The sequence below is a fragment of the Otolemur garnettii genome, unplaced genomic scaffold, assembly GCF_000181295.1.
Source record: "Otolemur garnettii isolate 467f Iridium unplaced genomic scaffold, OtoGar3 scaffold00004, whole genome shotgun sequence".
NCBI classification, from domain to species: domain Eukaryota; kingdom Metazoa; phylum Chordata; class Mammalia; order Primates; family Galagidae; genus Otolemur; species Otolemur garnettii.
In genome coordinates, this window is record NW_003852399.1 from 26523664 (window position 1) to 26545988 (window position 22325).

Here is a 22325-nt window from a genome sequence, read left to right on the forward strand (position 1 = left end):
CCTCCCAAGTAGCTGGGACTATAGGTGCCCGCCACTAGGCCTTGCTGTTTCTTTTCTTTTCTTTCTTTTTTTTGGTTGTAGTTGTAGTTGTTTGGCAGGCCCAGGTTCGAACCCACCAGCTCCAGTATATATGACTGGCACCCTAGCCCCTGAGCTACAGGTGCCGAGCCTAAGGAAGCAATTTTAATCTTTATTGTGTCAGCTTACATACACAATAAGTCATGTCATTTAACAAATTTCTTTGCAGAAACTATCAATGCATAAATAAAACATAGTTTAAAAATGAAATAGAATGATGTATATAGTTGTATTCATAAGTAAAGCAGTCCCCACTTATCCGCAGTTTCATTTCCTGTGGCTTCAGTTACTCTTGGTGAATCACAGTCCCCAAAGAGATGGGTACGGTACAAAAACATATTTTGAGAGACAGACAAAACACATTCATATGTTCACATAACTTTTTTTATTACAGTATATTATAATTATTCTATTTTATTAGTTGTTGTTAATCTCTTAGTGTGCCTAATTTATAAATTACATTTTATCACAGATATGTACATATAGGAAAACATAACGTACACAGGGTTTGGAACTATCTGAGGTTTCAGACATCCACTGAGGGTTTTGGAAAATAAAATATCCCCTGAGGCTAAGTGGGGAGTATTACTGTATGCTAAACAGAAATATATATACAATAATGAGAAATACTAATGGGACAAATCCAAATCCAAATTAAGACAATCTTCTGAATTCACGTTTCATCTGGCATCAAAAACCACCACTGTATTAAACTGAGTTAAGGACAAGAAAGTACTTAAAAATTATATGTAAGATTTAAGACTTTCAATTCACCTCTTTGCAATTAACCAGTTTGTTATTGAGTTAAAATGCACAAAAGAATGTAACTCACTATTTACTGTGACAACTGGAGATTAAGTAAAAAAAAAACTATTTCAACTTTTTATGACATCTTTCATGGTAAGAAAGCCCAATGCATCAAAAAACACTGAAGCAATGTTTAAAGTGGTAACTTTTTTTTGGCGGGGGCTGGGTTTGAACCCACCACCTCTGGCATATGGGACCGGCGCCCTACCCTTTTGAGCCACAGGTGCCGCCTTAAAGTGATAACTTACTGATCTTTAAAACTTTTTACCACGTAACAATTTACTCTTGAGTATTTGGACTAATTTGCGGGCTCCACTTTTTTCATTAGTTAGTGTACACGATATTTGTATTTCTATTCACACATGTGTAATTTAGTTTGGCCATAAACTTAAGCTCTTGTAATAATAATACGTACTTGTGTAATAGTCACATGCTATGTAAGGCCACTTTGGTCAACAATAGACTACACATACACGTCATACACGTATAACAGTGGTCCCCTTAAGATTATACCATAGTTTTGCTATACCTTTTCTGTGTTTAGATATACAAATATTTACCATCATCTTACAAATGCCAACAGGATTCAGTACCATAACATGCTGTATAGGTTTGTAGCTTATAAAGCAATACAGTATACCACATAGCAAAGCTGTGTGGTAGACTATATGATGTAGGCTTGTGTAAGAAGAATGAAATCACCTAAAGCTGCATTTCTCAGAATATATCCCTATTATTAAGAATGACTGTACAAAATCCCTGAATAATAAACTTATGAGAATAAAAATTAATTAGTATTTAAATTTAGAACCTACATATTTGTCTATAAAAATGCTGATCACATTTGTTTTTTAAAATAAGTACTGTAATCCAAAAATTACTACCATTTTTACCAGAAATTAGTATATCAACCCTCATAATCCTTTATTCCCTCCTATCTCATATTTAAAAAGCATAGTTAAAAAGATACATCTTTTAGTCCTCTTCTTGTACATTATTCTGTATCCACATTCTCTGCATCTGATTGGATCCCTGGATTTTATTTCATTTTCTGTATGACATTCTAGAAAAGAAAACACATTTACTCAATGCCTAAAAGGAAAATATTACAGACAATAAATTATCTTAACTATATTTTTTACCCAAGGCAATCCAAAGCACTAAAATATACTAAATCTCAAGGGTGTGTTGCTATTACTAAACATTATTTGGTAGGAATAAAAATAGTTGTAGACAACGCTCTTTTTCCAAGGGAGAAAATGCTATCTTAGTAAGAGCTTTTAAGAAAAAATAGTTGCTTAAAAAAAAAAAAAAAGAAAAATAGTTGCTAAAGTATTCTACTTTATAACTCTGAACATCAGTTAACCCATTTAAGCAAAGGATAAACGTTAAGAAATAAAAAGAAAAAAAAACTTAAGTAAAATACTCCTTCTTTATTTAAGTGCTACTCCTACCTCCACAGATATATATCATTGGCTGCTGTTTTGGGGGTTGAACGTCCTTTTGGGTGTCCATTGTTGTCCCTGAAATGAGATTCAAATACTGAATACTTCAAAGGGGCTTCTCACAAACCCAAACAGATTCCATTTTTTCCAGGAAAGCTAAAAACATCCCAATTCCTAATCTATTCCCCCCCCCCAAACCCTATGGCTTCGGTCTAAAGAATGAAACACAAAGTATACAGCGTTTACCCCAACCAAGACACAATATAAAATACTTTATACATTTTATTTCATTACAACTCAATAATAATTCTAGGAAATATCATTATTTTATCCATCAAAAAAAAAAATCCGAGGCTTAATTTCCACGGAATTACAGAGTTTAAGAGGCAAAGGATTCAAATCTAACTTAAGAGCTCGCGTTCTCATTTAACACAAGTTTCATTTTTCCCAACATAAGCCGAAGGTAGCAAAAAACAAACAATCAAAAAAATTACACCTCTCAACAGAACAGCCTAATAGAAGGGAAAAACAATGAAAAAATCCCTAGTGGTTAAACAAAATAAAGAACTGCCAGCACAGACTCTCATCTCCAGCCTCTCCCAACTCTAACCCCACACTGGACCTTTCTAGCCTTAAGAGTATTTCCCGTTTGGGCCAAACACCTAAGCACGAATCCTAACTTACAACGCACGAACTTCCAGTCGACTAAATCCTACCCGCGCAGCACCGCGAACCTTCCCACTCCACACTTCTCAACGCAACACGGCGGGCCGCTGTGTAGTTGCCACTTCCGGCGCTCGCAGATGACGCACAGCGGAGTCTCCGCCCTTTCCGTCCTGGGCGTGGCCAGGCGACCTGAATTGCGCCGCGAGCCGGGTGGTGGGAGGGGTCGTGTGTTAGACTCTGAGGGTGTAATTAGGGTTTCTGGGCGGAAGGAATCCTCACGACCCTGACAAGAGTACAGCCAAAGGAGACAGCCTCGCCCTCACCTAACGAAGTTGGTTGAAAGTAATACTTTTCCGGAAGGGCAAAGCTTAGAAGAGAAACCGAGGTGACAAGTACCGGTGGACTCCTGGGCTAGTCGTTCTCAGGAACTCAGAGTAATCGACTCTACTAATAATTTTCACGTTGAAAAACACTTGCCAAGTTCAGTTTTTCAAGTTGTTTGGTACCTGTGCTGGGACGGTAGGGCAGCTCCTCCCTACCCTTCCATGATTTTGTTTTTGCTTTTTGGCCGTTTCTCTTCTAGGCTCCTGTCATCCCTCTCTCCCATTCCTTTTACTCATATTAAAGCAAATGCAAATGAGACGTAGCTACATCAACAACTCCCGCTTAATTGAAGCGATCTCGGTAGCTTTAGCGGTCTACTGACCCTCCCACTGTCCCATATATTCCTCCATAGAAAACCAAAACGTCCTGCTCTGCGAAAGTGTGTTCTTTCAAAGGTCATAATTTCAGTGAGATCAGTCAGTCTGGTTTAGAACGTTTATATTTGTTTACTTTCCTCACAGAAGGCATTTTAGTTACAAGTAGGGTGAAGAAAAAGAAGTCATTAAAATTCAAAAAAATAACTGATCAGGCTCGGCGCCCGTAGCTCAGTGGTTAGGGTGCCGGCCACAAACTCCGAGGCTGGCGGGTTCAAGCCCGGCCCGGACCTGTTAAACAACAATGACAACTACAACCAAAAAAACAGCCGGGGGTGGTGCCGGGCGCCTGTAGTCCCTGCCACTGGGGAGGCTGAGGCAAGAGAATCCCTTAAACCCGAGGGTTTGGCTCGGCGCCTATAGCTCAACCGGCTAAGGCGCCAGTCACGTACACCTAAGGTGGCGGGTTCGAATCCCCAGCCCGGACCCGCCAAACAACAATGACGGCTGCAACCAAAAAATAGCCGGGCGTTGTGGCGGGCGCCTGTGGTCCCAGCTACTTGGGAGGCGGAGGCAGGAGACTCGCTTGAGCCCAGGAGTTGGAGGTTGCTGTGAGCTGTAATGCCACGGCACTCTACCCAGGGGGACAGCTCGAGGCTCTGTCTCAAAAAAAAAAAAAAAACCCGAGGGTTTGAGTTTGCCATGAGCTGTGATGCTACCGCCCTCGAGTGTGACATAGTGAGACTCTGTCTCGAAAAAAATAAAAGTAACTGAATCAATTGTTAATAAGTACAGTATTATAAAGTTATTCAGAGAAGCAGGCTTGCATTCTCCCGATATGTGCTGTTTTTAGTATCTTACAAAGTAGGCTACACTCCTTTCTGGTCCTTCACCCAGCAACTTGAGAACTTTGAGCTTTGCTTTTCACTTCCAGGAGTTCAAACTATGATTGCATCTCCACAGACCAGCTTGAGGAACTTGATTTTTACAGTCTTCCTCTATGTCAATGTAAAATTTTCCACGGGTGCTTGCTTCAGCAGCACATATACTGTGTTTCCCCCAAAATAAGGCCTACCCAAAAAATGAGCCCTACTAGAATTTCTATGCATTTGTTAAATATAAGCCCTACCCCATAAAAAGGCCTAGTGATGGGCATGGCTATGCTACATATCTGCATAGCCACCAGGCATTTCTGCCTGGAGAGGAAGACATCCCCTGAAAATAAGCCCTAGAGTGTCTTCTTGAGAAAAAAATAAATATAAGACAGTGTCTTATTTTTGAGGAAACATGGTACTAAAATTGAACAATACAGAGAAGATTATCATGGCCTCTGAGCAAGGATGACATGCAAATTCATGAAGCATTCCATATTTTTCTGAGATTAAAAAAAAAAGAAATAAAAATTTCTGGTTCCTTCCTCCACAGACAAACAGAGAATAGATATTTTTTGACCCTTGGCCCTGTTACAAAGTTCCTATCCTCTCAACCAAAGGTAATCTAAGAGTCAAAATAGGCTTCCCTATGAGAAGTACTAGAATCATTGTTATATGAGAAAGCAGTATGTAACCCTAGCACTCTTGGAGGATTGCTTGCACTCAGGAGTTCCAGATCAACATAAGTAGGAGCAAAACCCTGTCTCTACTAAAGATAGAAAAAACTAGCTGAGAATAGTGGCTCATGCCTATAGTTGCAGCTACTTGGGAGGCTGAGCCAAGAGGATTGTTCAGGTCCAAGAAGTTGAGGTTGTGAGCCATGATGCCATGACATTCCACCTAAGGTGACAGAGTAGACTCTGAAAAAAAAAAAAAGAAGGAAGGAAGGAGGGAAGAGAGTGAAGGAGGAAAGGAGAAGAGAGAAGGGAGGGAAGAAAGGGAGAGAGGAAGGGAGAAAGGGAATGAAGGTAAGAAAGAAAGAAATGAAGTGATCCCAAAAGTCCAACTTTCATATTTGCAAGCTGTCTTGGATTTTAACTCTCTGCTTGAAGTTAATTCTGGCACAGAATAATCTATGGAGATCAAAATGGATCAACATATGTAGAATACGTCTAGATCCCAGAACCCTACAGAAAGGCAAGGTGATGATGACAAGTCATAGCAAGGAGATCCAGAATTTCAATAAGAGTTCACATTGGTTCTAGTTCCCAGTCCAAGACCCTCTTTATTATCAGCAGAAACCTGTGGTTTTAGGATCCCTAAGGCGCATGCTTAGTGTGAGCTACCCTATCATCAATAACGTTAGCTAACTTTTCTTGAGCACTTAATACAAGATGGACATCGTTATACTGTTCTCTCCAAATGGGGGTAGTTTTTAATTTCTTATGGTTGTGGCAATGCACATTGTTACTTTCCCCCCTAAATATCTGTCTTTCCTTTCCTTAATCATATTAATTTCCTTAATTCATACTCAATTATGAGTATCTGCATGACTTGAATGTCATGGTAATTGGGAAAATTTTCATCATGTTTTATAGGATGGCCTTAAAAAGAAGCATTATATCCTGTGGAAAGCAGGTAGGTTTTAGAATTCTGAAGGTAATGGTATGACACCCAATCCAGGGAAGGAAATCAATAGGGCAAAAGACTGTGGTTGGTAAAGAATATGAAAATATAACTCATGGTTTAAATCTGTATTATATAAATAAAGGTTAGAGCAAGCTATATATAACTGGATATCTTTTTTTTGTTTTAGGGTAGGGAGAGGTGAGAATTCTTCTTTTTTGTTTAGAGTCTCACTTTTTTATTGCCTTCAGTAGAGTGCCCGTGGCATCATATGTCACAGCAAACCTTAAACTTTTGGGCTCAAAGTGATTCTCTTGCACCAGCCCCTTAAGTAGCTAGGACTACAGGTGCCTGACAGAATGCGGGGTTATGTTTTAGAGATGGGGTCTTGCTCTTAATCAGGCTGGTCTCAAACTCCTGCGCTCAATCAATCTACCTGCCTCAGCCTCCCAGAGTACTAGTATTATAGGCATGAGCCACTGTGCCCCACCTGGGAAATATTCTTCCTTGAATGATATAAAGGAGTTATGATATGCTCTTTTACTCTTCAATTGTAATAAAATGTCTCAAGAAAAATAACTGGAGGAAAAAAAGGAAAGGGGCAATGTTTAAATGGTGTTTTGGGATTATGTGGATTTTTTTTAACCTTAGGCAAGACTCCCTGCCCTGTTAATGTTGAGATGGATTGAGGAGGGCAGACATTAAATAAACTAAAGACATAAGATTTTAGAAGGTGACAAATTATACAGGGAAAATTCAGCAGAATTCAGCAGAAGCTTGCAAATACATGGCAAGGGAAGGCAAAATGGCTGCAATAGAGATTTGACTGAGGGCTGGAGAGGGTGCTACTCACTCTTCCTGGGAGTGTGGGGTAGGCTTCAGAGAGCTACTATCCTGACTAACGAGTAACTAAGAAATTCCTGTCTGAGTCCTACAGCACTCCAGACTTAACAATCTCCCACTAAATTCATCTTCTTTTCTTTTTCGTTTTCGTTTTTTTTTTTTTCTTTTGAGATAGCGTCTCACTATGTTACCCTGGGTAGAGTGTCATGTCACAGCAACCTCCAACTCCTGGGCTTAAGTGACTCTCTTGCCTCAGCCTTCCAGGTAGCTGGGACTACAGGCGCCCACCAGAATGCTCGGCTATTTTTTTGTTGCAGTTTGGCCGGGGCCACCCTGTATATTGGGTCAGGGCCCTACCCACTGAGCTACAGGCACCTCCCCCAAATTCATCTTATTTTCTCTTAAGCCCGTACTCATCACTCTTTGCCCCACGTCCTTCATTTCACCAACTGGATATGTCTAGTCCAATTTCTTCTTCACCCTCACTTTCTCCTGGGAAGACGCAGTAGCTTCTCACCGCTTTTCATTCTATCCTCCATTGTGCCACCAAAATGGCCTTTCTAAACTGCTCTGATAAATTTCAGACTCTTGGCTTGGTGCCCATAGCTTAGTGGCTAGAGCACCAGCCACATACGCCAAGGCTGGTGGGTTTGAACTCAGCCCTGGCCCGCCAAACACGATGACAACTGTAATCAAAAAATAGCCTGGTGTTGTGGCAGGTGCCTATAGTCCCAGCTACTTGGGAAGCTGAGGCAAGAGAACTACTTAAGCCCAAGAGTTTGAGGTTGCTATGAGCTGTGATGCCATGGCACTCTACCAAGGGTGATATAGTGAGCCTCTGTCTCAAAAACAAACAAATAAAAAAGTTCGGACTCTTTTTTTTTTTTTTTTTTTTTTTTTGAGACAGAAGCTCACTTTGTTGCCCTTAGCAGAGTGCTATGGTGTCATAGCTCACAGCAAATTCTTGGGCTCAACTGATCCTCTTGTCTCAGACTCCCAAGTAGCTGGGACTTCAGGTACCCGCCACAATGCCCAGCTATTTTTTAGAGACAGGATCTCCCTCTAGCTCAGGCTGGTCTCAAACTCCTGAGCTCAGACAATCCATCTGCCTCCACCTCCCAGAGGAATTATAGGCATGAGCCACCACACCCAGCTAAACTTTATACTCTCAACATGTGTCCCAAACTCTCCAGGGCTTGGCTTCTTGTTGCTGTAAGGGTCTCACCGAAAAGCTATGTCATGGAGAATAAGCACGCTTATTGAAATTGTGTTTTAAATAAAGGTAATAATAATAATAAATAATAAATCTCAGGCAAAATGGCGAGCTTCTTTATTTACGGTTGGTTTATATAGTCAATCTTGTGCATGCACACTATACAGCAGTGACCTCATTAACATTCATTACAATCCTTCTGCACATGCGCATTGGACATCAATGACTTCATTAATCCATTTAAACATCTTATGACCATCCACCCTGTAAGTGGCTCCTCTCTGATAATCTGATAATCCACCCAACATACCTTTAAGCATAACCCTTTCAACCTAACCCAGTTTAACATAACTTAATGAAGAACATGTTGTCAGTCATTACTTTCTTTGTTCTTATCTGATGAAGCCTGAGGCTACAGGGGAAAGAGATGATTTGAATGTCTGTTCTGCTGACCATGCTATTTGGAGGCAGTTATTTCGAATCTTTAAGCAAAGCATAGAGAAACTTCTTGGGCATACAGGAATTTGTGTGCAAACCTCTGCTCCCATGTAAGCCTTAAGTCAGGGGGGTTTTGCTGGAGCCATTTATAGGAATTCTCAGGCTGGACTTCTCAAAAGCCTTTCATGAGCCCAAGTTTCATCTATGCCACTAGATACCTGTATGCATTGGGTAAATTCCTCTTCTCTTGAGGTTCCCTAGCACATTTCCATTCCTGGACCCATCAGCAAGGGACCTTTGTCACACACCATAGGATCAGGAAAGGTTATTCGATTCCTGGACCCGTCAGCAAGCAAATTTCATCACTTACCACAGATCAGGAAAGGTTACTGATGAGTATCTGGCCAGTTTTCCAACGGGCTTTTTCACTGGCCTTATAAAGTCAACCTTAATTCCTTAATGCAGTCTGGAAGTGCTATTCCAGCCAAAGCCTTGGTCATGTTAGGCTCACAACTAACCTGGCCACATGGGATTCTGCCTCAGTTTCTCACAAGTATGCCTGCACAGTCTTTTCACTGCTCTCTCTTAAATGGCATTTTTAGCCGGAGGCATATAGGCGTTTTGCCTATATCTCCCTTTGTCAAGAATTTGCCCTTTCCTCCAACAACTCTTAGTTACTAGCTCAATCAAATTATCTGCAATTTCTCTAATGTGCCCAGCTGTTTTGCATGTTTTGTGTTGAGTCTGGAATTTTTCTATTCTTCCACATTTTGTTTTATTTTGGAATTCCCTATTGTCTACCTTTTAAATTGCCACTTGTCCATCAAAATCTATCTTATGTCATGGTCTTTATGAAGTTAGCTCGCACCCTCTTCTCCAGGAGGCTTAGTGGGTCCCTCTTTCTTTTGTGCTACTACCTTTCTTCCCCTTGCTCTGCACCAGTCAGTCCTTTAATAACAGTAGCTGGGCCTTACTCAGCTTTGTATATCCAGTACCTAGCCCAATAACTGGCATATAGTTGGAACTTAATAACTGTTAAGGAGTTCAATTTTGGATGACTAAGGGTCTTCCAGATAAAGAAATGATGGGTCAGAGGGGAGTGGTGGCTTAAATGTTTTGGTTGAAGATGTGAATGAGAATTATGTAAACCAGAAATGATAAACTAAGAAAAATGCTGAGGTAAGACATCTCTTTTAGGGAGTAGGCTGAGGAAAAGAAGCCAGAAGAAAGAGAAGGATGAAATCAAGAGCAAAGGACTTGACCTGGCTCGGCATCTATGGCTCAAGTGGCTAAGGCGCCAGCCACATACACCTAAGGTGGTGGGTTCGAATCCAGCCTGGCCGCCAAAACAACAATGACGGCTGCACCCCCCCCCCCAAAAAAAACCATAGCTGGATGTTGTGGTGCCTGTGGTCCCAGCTACTTGGGAGGCTGAGGCAGGAGTCTCACTTGAGCCCAGGACTTGGAGGTTGCTGTGAGCTGTGATACCACAGCACTCTATCCAGGGGGACAACTTGAGGCTCTGTCTCAAAAAAAAAAAAAATAAAAAAAAAAGGACTGGGTCTGACATATATTGCCCAGTACATATTTATCAGATGAAAATTAGGGTTTAAAAAAATGTATCTGGCTTTGAAGGCACCTGGGTGTTCGTGATGCCAAAAAGTGATGTTTGTAAACAATTATTAATAGCTTTTTTCTTATTATAAAATCTTTATATATTCCTTGTAGAAACATGAAAATACAAATAAACGAAAGGACACAACTAAAAAACCAAACGTAAATCCTGTCCAAAGGTAGTGTAACCAAACTATTCAGACCTTTCAGACCTTATCCTGTTTCCATACTTTTAACTTAAAAGGGCCATTCAATTTTGGAGAAAGATTTTCAAGTGATATTCTCCTACAATTTCGAATGTGTTCGCTGAAGGCCTCTCAAAATAGATGAATGCTGTCCACGGTGAGGAAGGGGGGAGGAAGAGCCTCTCAGACTGGGAAGCCTCCGCGGGCCTGGGCGGGGTGGAAAGGGCAGAGCCGCGGCAGGGCCGGGGGCGGCCGGCGGGGGCGCTGCGGAGCCGGAGGAAGGGGCGGGGCGGTTGCTCAGGGCGGGCAGTTCAAACCGCAGGAGGGAAGGCGGCGGCCCACGCGGAGCTGGCGTGGGGGTTGCCATAGCCGGCCATCCCTAGGGGCGAGGTCGAGGCTCCTCCTGGGCGCTCCCAGCCGCCGCTGCCTGGCTCGCCGTCGGAGGTGCACCCCGCCGGTCGGCCGCGCCCTCGGCTTCCCGGCTCGCCGGAGGAGGGCCCCCAGCTGCGATCCCGCTAGCGGGCCTTGGGCGTCCCGGCGCCCGACCCGGCGCCCACTGTGTTTGCAGGTGCTGGGACTGGGGAGCGCACGGCAGCCCGTCACTTCTCCGCGCCCTGCGCTCTAGGTGACTCCCACCGGTCTTCGGCCTCCCCCGGAGGTCTGCGCCAGCCGGGCCTGGGGAGGTCGCGGGAGAGCCGCGGGGGTCTCTGAGGCCGGTGAGGCCGTTACCCACCCACCCGCTGCGAGCACCTGGCCCAGTCAATAGTGCTGCGGCTCGTACTGCCTTTTTAGGAACCCGAATTTGGGAAATTTTACTCATTTCCGAGACTAGCTGGAGAAAAGGAGACTAAGACTACTGCTGTCTGGAGGGCAGGGGCAAAAATCCAAAATGATTTAAGCCTTTTCAAGTGTTGAAAATAATCCCTGCCGTGTGTACTATAGGTACCTTTGAACTTTTAGCCTTCCTCGTGCTGCTGCACTTTTCAATTAATTGTTCAAACTTGAATTTTTAAAGTGGAATGACTTTGGCATGAATTTTAAAGACATAGATGAGAGATTTCTTGTTTGGAGGCCTACATAACTTTGCCATCTGAGAGCTCAAGATTTGCTGATGGTAAGATTTTCCCCTTGAACAAATGAAGGAAAATATGGTTTTAATGCAGTTAAATAAGTCATTGCTTTCCTGGGTTTGATAAGTGCTTTTTTCTCCCTCTTTTGACAAAGAGCACTTTAGAGATAAGATTTCTCAACCCTTTATCTGGAACTTGGTTTTAAAAAATGGATATCGAAGTCAGTAAAATAAGTCAATGGCATTCCGTGGTTTTACATGAATTACCTCAAGATGAAGTTTTGAAGAACCAAGTTTTGAAACCAAAGTCTTGGTGTGATCAAAGGATGAAAATGACAGAGAAACCACGTTGGGGCAACTTCAAACGTGTAGAGGAATAGACAAAGAGGTTTATTTTTACATAACAAATAGCCTGTGCATTTTAGGGTAAGGAATCCCCACTTTGTTTTTAACAATTTGCCTGTTTCTCAAATTCCAGCATGGTGAGACACCTAGTGGTGAAGTCGCGGAATAGTTACAGTTATTTTAACTTTTCTGTAAGGATTCCGACCTAATTTTATCAAATTGAATAAAAGCTGTTATGTAAGAGAATGACTCTCGGAGATGGAGGGAAACAGATCGTGGGTGAAGGTGTAATTTTAAAACACATTCTTATTAACTTAATATTTGGAAATCAAAAATTATTTTAAAATATACTAATTGTAGAAAGCAAAGTTTGGTAATGATGGCTCATGAGAATGTGCAGAAGTTAGTGATCTGAGAGGATGTAAATTGAAGAGGATATGTGTGAGATTTATCAAAAAGCAATATATGTTTAAAAGGTTAAAAAGAACTTGGATATTTTTCCCAGTAAAGATAATCTGCCAATGATCATTATACTATAAATTATTTTTTTGTGTTACAGTAGCAATTTACTTTTGAAACAGAGCTCATTCACTCACACATTTAATTGATGTAACTAAGATTTAAATAAATTGCTATTCCATTACAGTCAACTAAAATATATTTTGCCAGGACCTTTAAATAGAGAAAAATCATGCCATTTAGCGTACAGATCACTTTAAAGGACTGACAATTTTCCTAGTGCCTTTTGAATAATCTGAAGAAATATCAAAAACTATAATACATTTATTTACTTAGCGTTCTTTGAGTTAAGATTTAATTCAGACCAGGTGACGTGGCTCATGCCTGTAATCATAGCACTCTGGAGGCCCAGAGGGGTGAATTCCTTGAGCTCAAAAGACCAGCTCAAGCAAGAATAAGACCCCATATCTATTACAAATAGAAAAATTGGCAGGGCATTATAGCCGGTGCCTGTAGTCTCAGCTAACTGGGAGGCTGAGGCAAGAGGAGTTGAGGTTGAGGTTTGAGGTTGCTGTCAGCTATGATGGCACAGCACTCCACCAAGGACAACAAAGTGAGACACTGTCTAAAAAACAAAACAAAAAACAAACCAACAACAAAAAAAAAGGTTAAAGAGTAAAATATTTCCTACTGTTATTTTTTCCTCATATAATTACCAGGTAACTGTTCTTTAATTGATTTGAATTCTTTATTTGCAACTTTAAGAATATTATATGCAAGAACAGGGTCTCTTTCGCTTTTTTTTTTTTGAGACAGAGTCTCACTATGTCACCCTTGGTAGAGTGTTGTGGTGTCAGAGCTCACAGCAACCTCAAACTTCTGGGCTTAAGCTATTCTCTTGCCTCAGCCTCCAAAGTAACTGGGCCTTTAGACGCCCGCCACAGTGCCCGGTTATTTTTTGTTGCAATTGTCATTGTTGTTTAGCTGGCCCAGGCTGGGTTCAAACCTGTCAGCCTCTGTGTAGGTAGCTGGTGCCATAACCACTGTGCTATGGGCACTGAGCCTCTTTTGCTTTTTTTTATAAAAAGGAGTATTATAAAGGTGGTTTTCCCAGAAATAGTTGTTTATTATCTGTGAATTCAAGCCAGCAACTGGACCTTATGTCTCAAAATATTTAGAAACTGAAAAAACAACAACAACAAAACTTTGAAACAATGAAGGCCAGCAAGCACTTTGGCTCGCACTGCCTTTCAGGAACCTGAATTTGGGAAATTTTACTCATTTCTGAGACTAGCTAGAGAACACAAGGAGATTAAGACTATTGCTGTCTGGAGGGCTGAGGCAAAAATTCAAAATGATTTAAGCTTTTTCAAATGTTCAAAATAATCCTTGCAGTGTGCTCTCTGCGTACCCTCAACTTTTAGCATTCATCATGCCAACTTTGAAATGGCTCTACATCTAAGGTACAGTGGTTTATTTTGGTTAGCTCTAGAAGAATGTGTCAGTAACTTATCAGTGAACCAGTCTTCATAAAGGTGTAAGTCTGGGAATTCACACCTTATGAATGGTGATAGGGACTAGCTCTCAGCCACACGTCTATGTTACGTGTATAACAACATTACCCTAAAGTTGTTTAGCCTATTACAGTTAGATCCAGGGGCAGCACTTAAGGTTTGACATAATTCCCAAAGGCATGTTTAAAAAGTTGCTTATTAGGCTGGGTGCAATGACTCATGCCTGTAATCATAGCACTCTGAAGATTGAGGTGAGTGGATTGCCTGACCTCAGGAGTTTAAGACCAGCCTGAGCCACAGTGAGACCGCATCTCTAAAAATAGCCCAGTGTTGTGGTGGGTATCTGTAGCCCCAAGCTTCTTGGGAGGCTGAGGTAAGAGGATCACTTGAGCCCAAGAATTTGAGATTACTGTGAGCTATGATGCTACAGCACTCTACCAAGGGTGACAAAGTGAGACTCTGTCTCAAAAAAAAAAAAAAAGTTGCATTTAGTGTTTTTCAAGTAGCTTTATTTATATCCCACAACTTTGAAAATAATTAGGCCAGCACATGTAAGCTAGAACATTAACACTAAGATCATATATTTTAGTTCTGTTAAAATCATGTTAAGGTAATGAAAGAATTTAAAAATGATGCTGCTAGGTTTTTTTCCTTAAGGGTAGTTAAAGAAAAAATTGTGCTTAATACTTAACTATTGCTAAGTCCAGTGATCGGTGGGCATTTATAGCCTGAAAATGGTTTCAGGGCTTTACAATATCAAGAAGTTATTTTAAGGGTGGTGCCTGTGGCTCAGTGAGTAAGGCACCTGCCCCATATACCGAGGGGTGGTGGGTTCAAACCCGGCCCTGGCCAAACTGCAACAAAAAAATAGCCGGGCGTTGTGGTGAGCGCCTGTAGTTCCAGCTACTCAGGAGACTGGGGCAAGAGGATCGCCTAAGCCCAGGAGTTGGAGGTTGTTGTGAGCTGTGATGCCATAGCACTCGACCGAGGGTGATAAAGTGAGACTCTGTCTCTAAAAAAAAAAAAAAAAAGTTATTTTAAGTAGGATACACATTAATTCCTTGTGAAGTAGATTTGCTTTTTTAAAGTAACTTTGTTTTATTGCCAAACAATTTTCTGTTACTATCTGTACTCCCAACAAACATGTACTTTGGTATGAGCTTTGTGGCTAATCATTCCCAAGGAAGAATGAATTTCTTTTTTCTTTACAGAAACAGAGATTTTAAAGATGTCACAAAGACACTCAGGTCAAGCTAGCATGGGAGCAGGAAATGAGATGGACTCTCCTACTGTCAATTTCAAGTACTGCAACTTCAAAGATTTTTGTTCTGTATCTTCATTTCAAGATAGTGCCTATGATGAGTTAAGATCTTCCAGCTTTGATAACACAGATGAGGAATTTTTTGGAAATAAAGATACAGGCCGAACATTGATCCGTGAGTACCCTGAAACTTCACGCCTGATCTTACCATATCCTTCAGAGTCTCTCACTCCACAAAAGAGATCTGTCTTCCCTAGGAAGGAAAAGGATAGAAGCCCAGAACTTTGTGAAACTCCTAAAATCAGTGGGAAAAAATGTTTACCACGCAGAAGGTTGAATGTATCTTTCTCTTGTCTAAAGGGGGACTCTGAATCACAGAATAGTTCTCTAGAAACTGGTGTAAGTCAAGCTCAAAATTTAGAAAAAAATATTATAAGCAGTGCTTCAGGTTTTCCAAGGCAAAATAATTTTAGCTCTTTAGTTACGAGTACTTTAAAAACAGAAGACGTGACTTTGAGCAGTCAAAAACTGAGACTTAATTTTTCTCAACAGAAGACTTCCACAGTTGATAATTCCCAAGATGACTGTAATCTATTTGAAGTTGAATGTATATCTCCAATTCAGGGCAATAATTTTAAAGACTCTGTCATACATGACTTTAGCGATAGCAGTTTATGCATTAATGATGAGAATACATACCCTGAACTGGGCTCCTCTATTAGTGGAACAACTTGTGGAACAGATGAAGACATATTTGTGACTCCAATAAGTAATCTTGTAGCAAATATTAAATTTAATGCAAGTCAAACACCTTCTTCAACTGAAGTAAGAGGCAATATTTCAACTCCTGAAGACAGTGGTTTTAACTCCCTTAGCTTGGATAAATCAGAAGATTCCCTCTCTGACCAAGAAGGTTCTATTCAAGAACTAGTTCAAAAACATAAGGGAACTCTCAAAGTCGGGGACACCATAAGAAAGGCAAGGCGTCTTGGAAGGACAAGAAGATTGTCTACCCTTCGGGAGCAAGGCTCACAGTCAGAGACAGAAGAGGAAGAGCAGAGCATTCACTCCAACTCTGAACCAAGACTAGCAGCTGCTTTTGACATATCAGACAGTCCACTGGGCAGTGATAAAAGTGGGGATTTGACTCTAAGCTTTAAGAATTTATCAAAGACCCCTGCCTTGCAATTAGTGCATGAGCTCTTTATGAAAAGTAAAAGGAAAAGATTTCAGCAAAACAGTGCACACGAATTCTCAGAAGAAAAGGATGGGGGCAAAATAGCTATACTGCAGTGTTTACTTGCAGGACTGATTGGCAAGAAAATGGGTATAGAAAAGCTAGACATCTTAACAGAATTAAAATACAGAAATTTGCGGCATATTCTTGCTATGGTTTTAGATTCCTTGACTGCAGAAAGCCTATGCAGGTAAGAAAAGTTGCTTACAAAATAAAACTTTTATCTTTTTTTAAATTGGAAATTTTCTTTATGACTTGAGTGGTCACTGTGCTTTTTTTTTTTTTTGAGACAGAGTCTCACTTGGTTACCCTTGGTAGAGTACTGTGGCATCTTAGCTCATTACAAACTCAAACTCTTGGGTTCAAGCCATCCTCTTGCCTCAGCCTCCCAAGTAGCTGGGATTATAGGCGCCTGCCACAGCGCATGGCTATTTTTTAGAGATGAGGTTTTGCCTTTGTTCAGGCTGGTCTTGAACTTGTGAGCTCTGGCAATCCACCTGAGCCACGTGTAAGCCGCGGCGCCTGGCTTCTGCTTTTTTTGTTTGTTTTGTTTTATTATCTCTGGTTGTCTTACACTGTATCAAAGGTGGTGTAAGTGAACTTCCCAGTAGAGCTTGCTAATTTAAAAGCCTGCTTGAGTAGCAATATTATAGTATTTTTTGAGTAAAGTTCTTAATACTGTCATTTGGAAAGAGAGTTACTGAAAGTTGAACTTTATTTATTATTATTATTATTTTGAGACAGAGTCCTAAATGACTTCACAGCTCACAGCAACCTCCAACTCTTGGGCTTAAGCAATTTTCTGGTATCAGCCTCCGAAGTGGTTGGAACTACATGTGCCTGCCACAATGCCCAGCTATTTTTTTGTTGCAGTTGTTTAGCTGGCAAGGCCGGGTTCGAACCTACCACCCTTGGTGTACGTTGGCTGGTGCTATAATCATTGTGCTATGGATGCTTAGCCTAAAAGTTGAACTTTAATATTTCAAGGTGGCAAGCTTTATTCTGTGGAAGTTGTTTGATTTATTTAATAGTTTACATCCTACCGTTATATTGCAAATTGTATTAAGAATACAATAACATAAACAACATAAAGCAGAAATAACATAAAGCATTATGGTGACTGAGAAATGCAACATACAAAGAGTATCATGTAATTATTTACGTTCTAGAATCCAAGAACAATGGTTAGCTTAATGTTAGGGTTTGATCTTTCTGGAGATCAAAGAAATATGGATTGCTTTATTTTCATGGCTAACACAGCAGTGAAAGTTGACTACCTTGGGGAATTTCAAGAATTTAAAAGCTGAAGAATTTGTGTTCACAGATATTATAGTAGTTTGAATGCTGCTACATAATTAAAGAGAGACTAAGACGTTTAGGAGTATTGTGGGTAGGAACTGAGGTTATAAAGACTAAAATGAGACTGTATTCATGCTGGCAATTTGGGGACAATTGCAGAACTATCAGAAAACAAGAACCTTAGGAATGCCACGGCCAGGAAGAAGGAGGGGAGTCATGTAGAACGGCATTTCTCCAAAGTGATAGTTGGGAGATATCTTGGTAAGTGTATGTCAGGAGTTTGGCTCATAGAGTCCTGGTTGTTTTTATGGCCAGTACTTCTGGGTCTATTTTATTTTATTTTTATTTTTTGAGACAGAGTCTTGTTTTATCCCCTAGGTATAATGTAGTGGCATCATCATCATAGCTTGCTGCAATCTTAAACTCCTGGGCTCAAGCAATCCTCCTGCCTCTCAGCCTCCCTAGTTGCTGGAACTTAAGACATACACTACCACACCTGGCTAATTTTTTCTATTTTTAGTAAAGACAGGGGTCTTGCTCTTGCTCAGGCTGGTCTTGAACTCCTGAGTTCAAGTGATACTCTTGCCTTGGCCTCCCAGATTGCTATGATTACAGGCATGAGCCACCTGTCCAGCCCCAGCACGTCTATTAACACCTAGCTTCACCTTTCTTCCATACATTAATTGTAGGCTGTTGTAGGGAATTGTAGAATTCTGTGGCTGGAAGTCTTCTGAGATACCTAGTTCAATCACTTTATTTTGCAGATGAGGAAACATGAGCCCCAGAGGAGTGACCTACCAACAGTCACTCTAAAATATAGTAATAGATCTAGTCTACAATTGAGCCCTCAGATTTCTAATCCAGTATTTTTCTGTAAACTGTTATTAAAGTTTAATGCCTTTTGCAATAAAGTTGATTAGGAATATATATGGTGCAACCCAAGTAGGATAATAAACAAATTAGTGCACTCATATGTGTGTGCCTTGTACAAATGCTCGAAAGGTAAATTATTTGTTTAAAGAAATCAGGGAGATGGCTGAGATATAGGAATGTTATTTTATATTAGAATGGATCAGTTAAAAGGAAAAGTCAGGTGACACTTTTGGGTAGTTGCTTGTGCAAGCAGCTGGTATTCAGCTGTATTTCAACAGTTACTTCTCCTGCCCATCCTTCCAAGTGTATAGTATTTGCACTACGGAATGTGTGTATCTATGGTAGCAGTGCCATTCTGGGTAACGTGAGAATTGATAGTTGAAATATCTGTGGCAATACCCAATTATATAGTTAGTTTCTTCATTAATGGGTGACTTTCTGCCTATTCCTCTCCTTTCCTCTAATATAAGGCCCATATATCAACTTAGAGAAAGACAGTGGCAACTGAAGTGGCCGTGGTAGCTGGAAGAATAGGAGTATTGATTACTCAGGCATTACCTGGGGCCCTTCATAACAAGTGACTTCTTGGCTTGGTGCCTGTAGCTCAGTGATTACAGTGTTGGCCACATACACCTGGGTGGGTTCAAACCCAGCCCGGGCCTGCTAAACAACAATGACAACGACAACAAAAAATAGCCAGGTGTGGTGGTGGGCACTTGTATTCCCAGCTACTTGGGAGGCTGAGGCAAGAGAATCGCTTAAGCCCAAGAGTTTGAGGTTGCTGTGAGCTGTGACACTAGAGCACTCTAGCTAGGGCAACATAGTGAGACTCTGTCTCAAAAAAAAAAAAAAAAGTTATTTCTTTTTTTCCAGGCTTCTCATTGCTCACTTTCCATTTGAATGATTTGTTAAAGTAGAATAATGAAAAGTCTAGATTAACAATTGAGGATTACTGTTTTCTTTAATGATTAATATTTAGTTCAAGTTATTGATAAACAAGTGATCACTGGACAAAAATTGTTTTTTTCCTTTATCTACTTCCTTTTTGTAAACTTCGGTTAATGAAATAGAACTTTGTAGTGCTACCCATAATAGTATTTATCATTTGACACTTAGTACTGCCAATGAAGGATTGTTCTTACATTTATTTAATCAAAATGACAGATTAGCTAAACACAGTAATAGGTGAAATTGATAAAAACCTCTGTGCTACAGAGGATAATCATTTGGTGCATATTATATTCCAAACTTTTCATCTTAATGTCACATTTGAAGTTAATTAGCCTCCTAGTACACCTATATTGGCTTTCTGTGACCAGTTATAAATAGTAATCTCTCAATATAATGCTGGCATATACTTAATTTTTTTTTTTTTTTTTTTTTGAGACAGAGTCTCACTCAGTCACCCTGGGTAGAATGCTGTGGCATCATCACGGCAACCTCAATCTCTTGGTTTTAAGTGATCTCTTGACTCAGCCTCCCAAGTAGCTGGGACTATAGGCGCCCACCACAACGCCTGACAAGTTTTTCTACTTTTAGTGGAGATGGGGCCTCACTCTTGCTTAGTCTGGTCCTAATATTTTAATAGGATTCTTTCATATGGTAAATCAATATGAAACAATAATGTTAACCAAATCATATTTTTATTTTATATATTTTATTATTATTATTTGTTGTTGTTGTTAAGACAGAGTTCTACACTATGCCCTAAGCAGAGTCCAAAGGTGTTGTAGCTCATTGCAACCTCAGACTCAGGCTGTGGTATCCTGCTGCATCAGCCTCTGAAACTGCTGGGATTATAGGCACTTACCTCAGCACCCAATTGGGTTTTTCAATTTTTTTCATGAATTGGCATCTGACTCTCTCTCAGACAAGCCTCGAACTGCTGAGGTCAAGCAAACCTCCTGCCTCAGCCTCCTGTAGTCCTGGGATTACAGGCATGAGCCACTGTGCCCAGCTTTTATTTAATTTTTAATATTTTTTAAGCAGTGACAATGCAGAGCAAGGTCATATTTTTAATGTAAATTTTTAGATTTAAATTTACTGCCCCCATTTTTTTTTTTTTTTTGACAGAGTCTCACTTTCTTGCACCTGGTAGAGCGCTATGGAGTCATAGCTCACAGCAATCTCAAATTCTTGGGCTCAAGCAATCCTCTTGCTTCAGCCTCCTGGGTCTCTGGGACTATAGGCATCTGCCACCAGCCCTGGCTATTTTTAGAGATGGGTCAATTTGCTGTTGCTCAGGCTGGTCTTGAACTCCTGAGCTCAACCAGTTTACCTGCCTCAACCTCCCAGAGTGCTAGGATTAGAGGTGTGTGCCACCGAGGCCGACCTTGACCCAAATTTTTAAAACAAACTTTTCTCACTAGTTACCAAGCAGAAAAAAATTTAATCTTGTGGAACATATGCAATATAAGGACGGATCTTTTGTTACAGTGTTTGGAAAGTAAGCAGAAATTGGCGTGAAATTGTTATTCAAGATAAGAGAGCAAATCGGAGGAGGAAATTTTACATTATACAACTGAAAACAGATTCTGAGGTAATGTGTAATACATTTTTTAAATGGATTTTTATAAGTATGTCATTCAAATCCCATACTGCTTGTCAGCCTGATTTGGTTTCCCTGCTATCTTTTAAGCTTTTTCATTTAGCAGATATTCTTCATAAATTCTTTATTTTTCCCAAACTTCATTTTCACTTAGTCTTTAAGTAGAATAGATTACCTAATATCAGGAACATCTTACTGGGTGTTGATGCTGTTTAAGTACATGTGTTGTTGGCAGTATTTGAATACCAGTGGTATGCTGGTTCCTAGTTTTAATTAGATACCCTGATAACATTTTTATCCAGTCTTTTGAGTGGATACTACCTGCCAGTAACTGTGCCAGCTCCTCAGATTAGAATGGTGGACATTTCTGACATGGTCCCTGTTCTCTTGGAGCTCTTTCCTGGTATGAGGCGTGATACAAGTAAACAGATAAACTACAATACAGGTGTGTTAGAGGAAGCTCTATTAGACGTTTAAAAGGCGTGTTTGGTACTTGGGAATTTAGGGAAGTGCTTCTCGGATGCGACCTGAATGATGAGTTAGAAGTTAGCCAGGTGAAGAAGACAGGGAAAAGGGAATAGCACATATACATGCCCAGAGGTGAGAGGCCATAAGCAGATTTGTACCTCTGAAGCACCATAGACTTGTATTCCCTTGAGTATTTGAGGTCCAGCTTTAAAGTTACAAGAAAAGTCCTACAGAAGCTGATGAATTCTTCTTAGGCACAGTACTTTGTGTAACAGGCTTCTGATGACTCTAGTTCTAAAAATTATTTAATAACACTCTATAAATACATTTCTGATTTGACAAGGTATAATAATTGAAATGAAGTGTGGCATAAACAAATATGAACACCTAGATATAGATTGATGGATTTCTCATTACAATACAGTAGAACCTCCATAGCTGACTATCTCTCTACATTGACCATCTCCTTAAGTTGACCTAATTTTCATAGACTGGACATGCACCACGTGTACATATCAGTATAATCAGCCTGGTTCCTTATGTTGACCACCTCCACGTGTTGACCAATTTGTTACAATACCTTGCTGATCAACTTTCAGAGGTTCTACTATGTTAGGGATTGCTGTTAACTAAAATTTGACTTTCCCTTTTATTTATTTATTTATTTATTTTTTTTGAGACAGAGCCTCAAGCTGTCCCCCTGGGTAGAGTGCCATGGCATTACAGCTCACAGCAACCTCCAACTCCTGGGCTCAAGCGAGTCTCCT

At 40.5% G+C, this 22325-nt stretch overlaps 2 protein-coding genes and 1 non-coding gene across 3 annotated transcripts in view; 2 read left to right on the forward strand and 1 right to left on the reverse strand.

The window, feature by feature from the left end:
• Nucleotides 1–477: 477 nt before the first annotated feature.
• Nucleotides 478–3101, reverse strand: POLR2K (RNA polymerase II subunit K). The gene is made up of 4 exons (XM_023517779.1): nt 3015–3101; nt 2340–2408; nt 1856–1948; nt 478–781 (listed from the first exon to the last, which is right to left on the reverse strand). Exons 2-4 carry the CDS (start codon nt 2398–2400, stop codon nt 759–761), a joined length of 177 nt encoding a protein of 58 aa, XP_023373547.1. The 5' UTR covers nt 2401–2408; nt 3015–3101; the 3' UTR covers nt 478–758.
• Nucleotides 3102–4966: 1865 nt separating this feature from the next.
• On the forward strand, nt 4967–5069 carry LOC111728027. The gene has a single exon (XR_002775445.1). It is a non-coding gene; the product is annotated as a U6 spliceosomal RNA (small nuclear RNA).
• Nucleotides 5070–11515: 6446 nt separating this feature from the next.
• Nucleotides 11516–22325, forward strand: part of FBXO43 (F-box protein 43) — a 15796-nt gene continuing 4986 nt past the window's right edge. The window contains 4 exon segments of the mRNA XM_023518012.1: nt 11516–11540; nt 11543–11599; nt 15084–16560; nt 20979–21081. Of these exon segments, the coding sequence (XP_023373780.1) occupies nt 11516–11540; nt 11543–11599; nt 15084–16560; nt 20979–21081 (1662 nt within the window).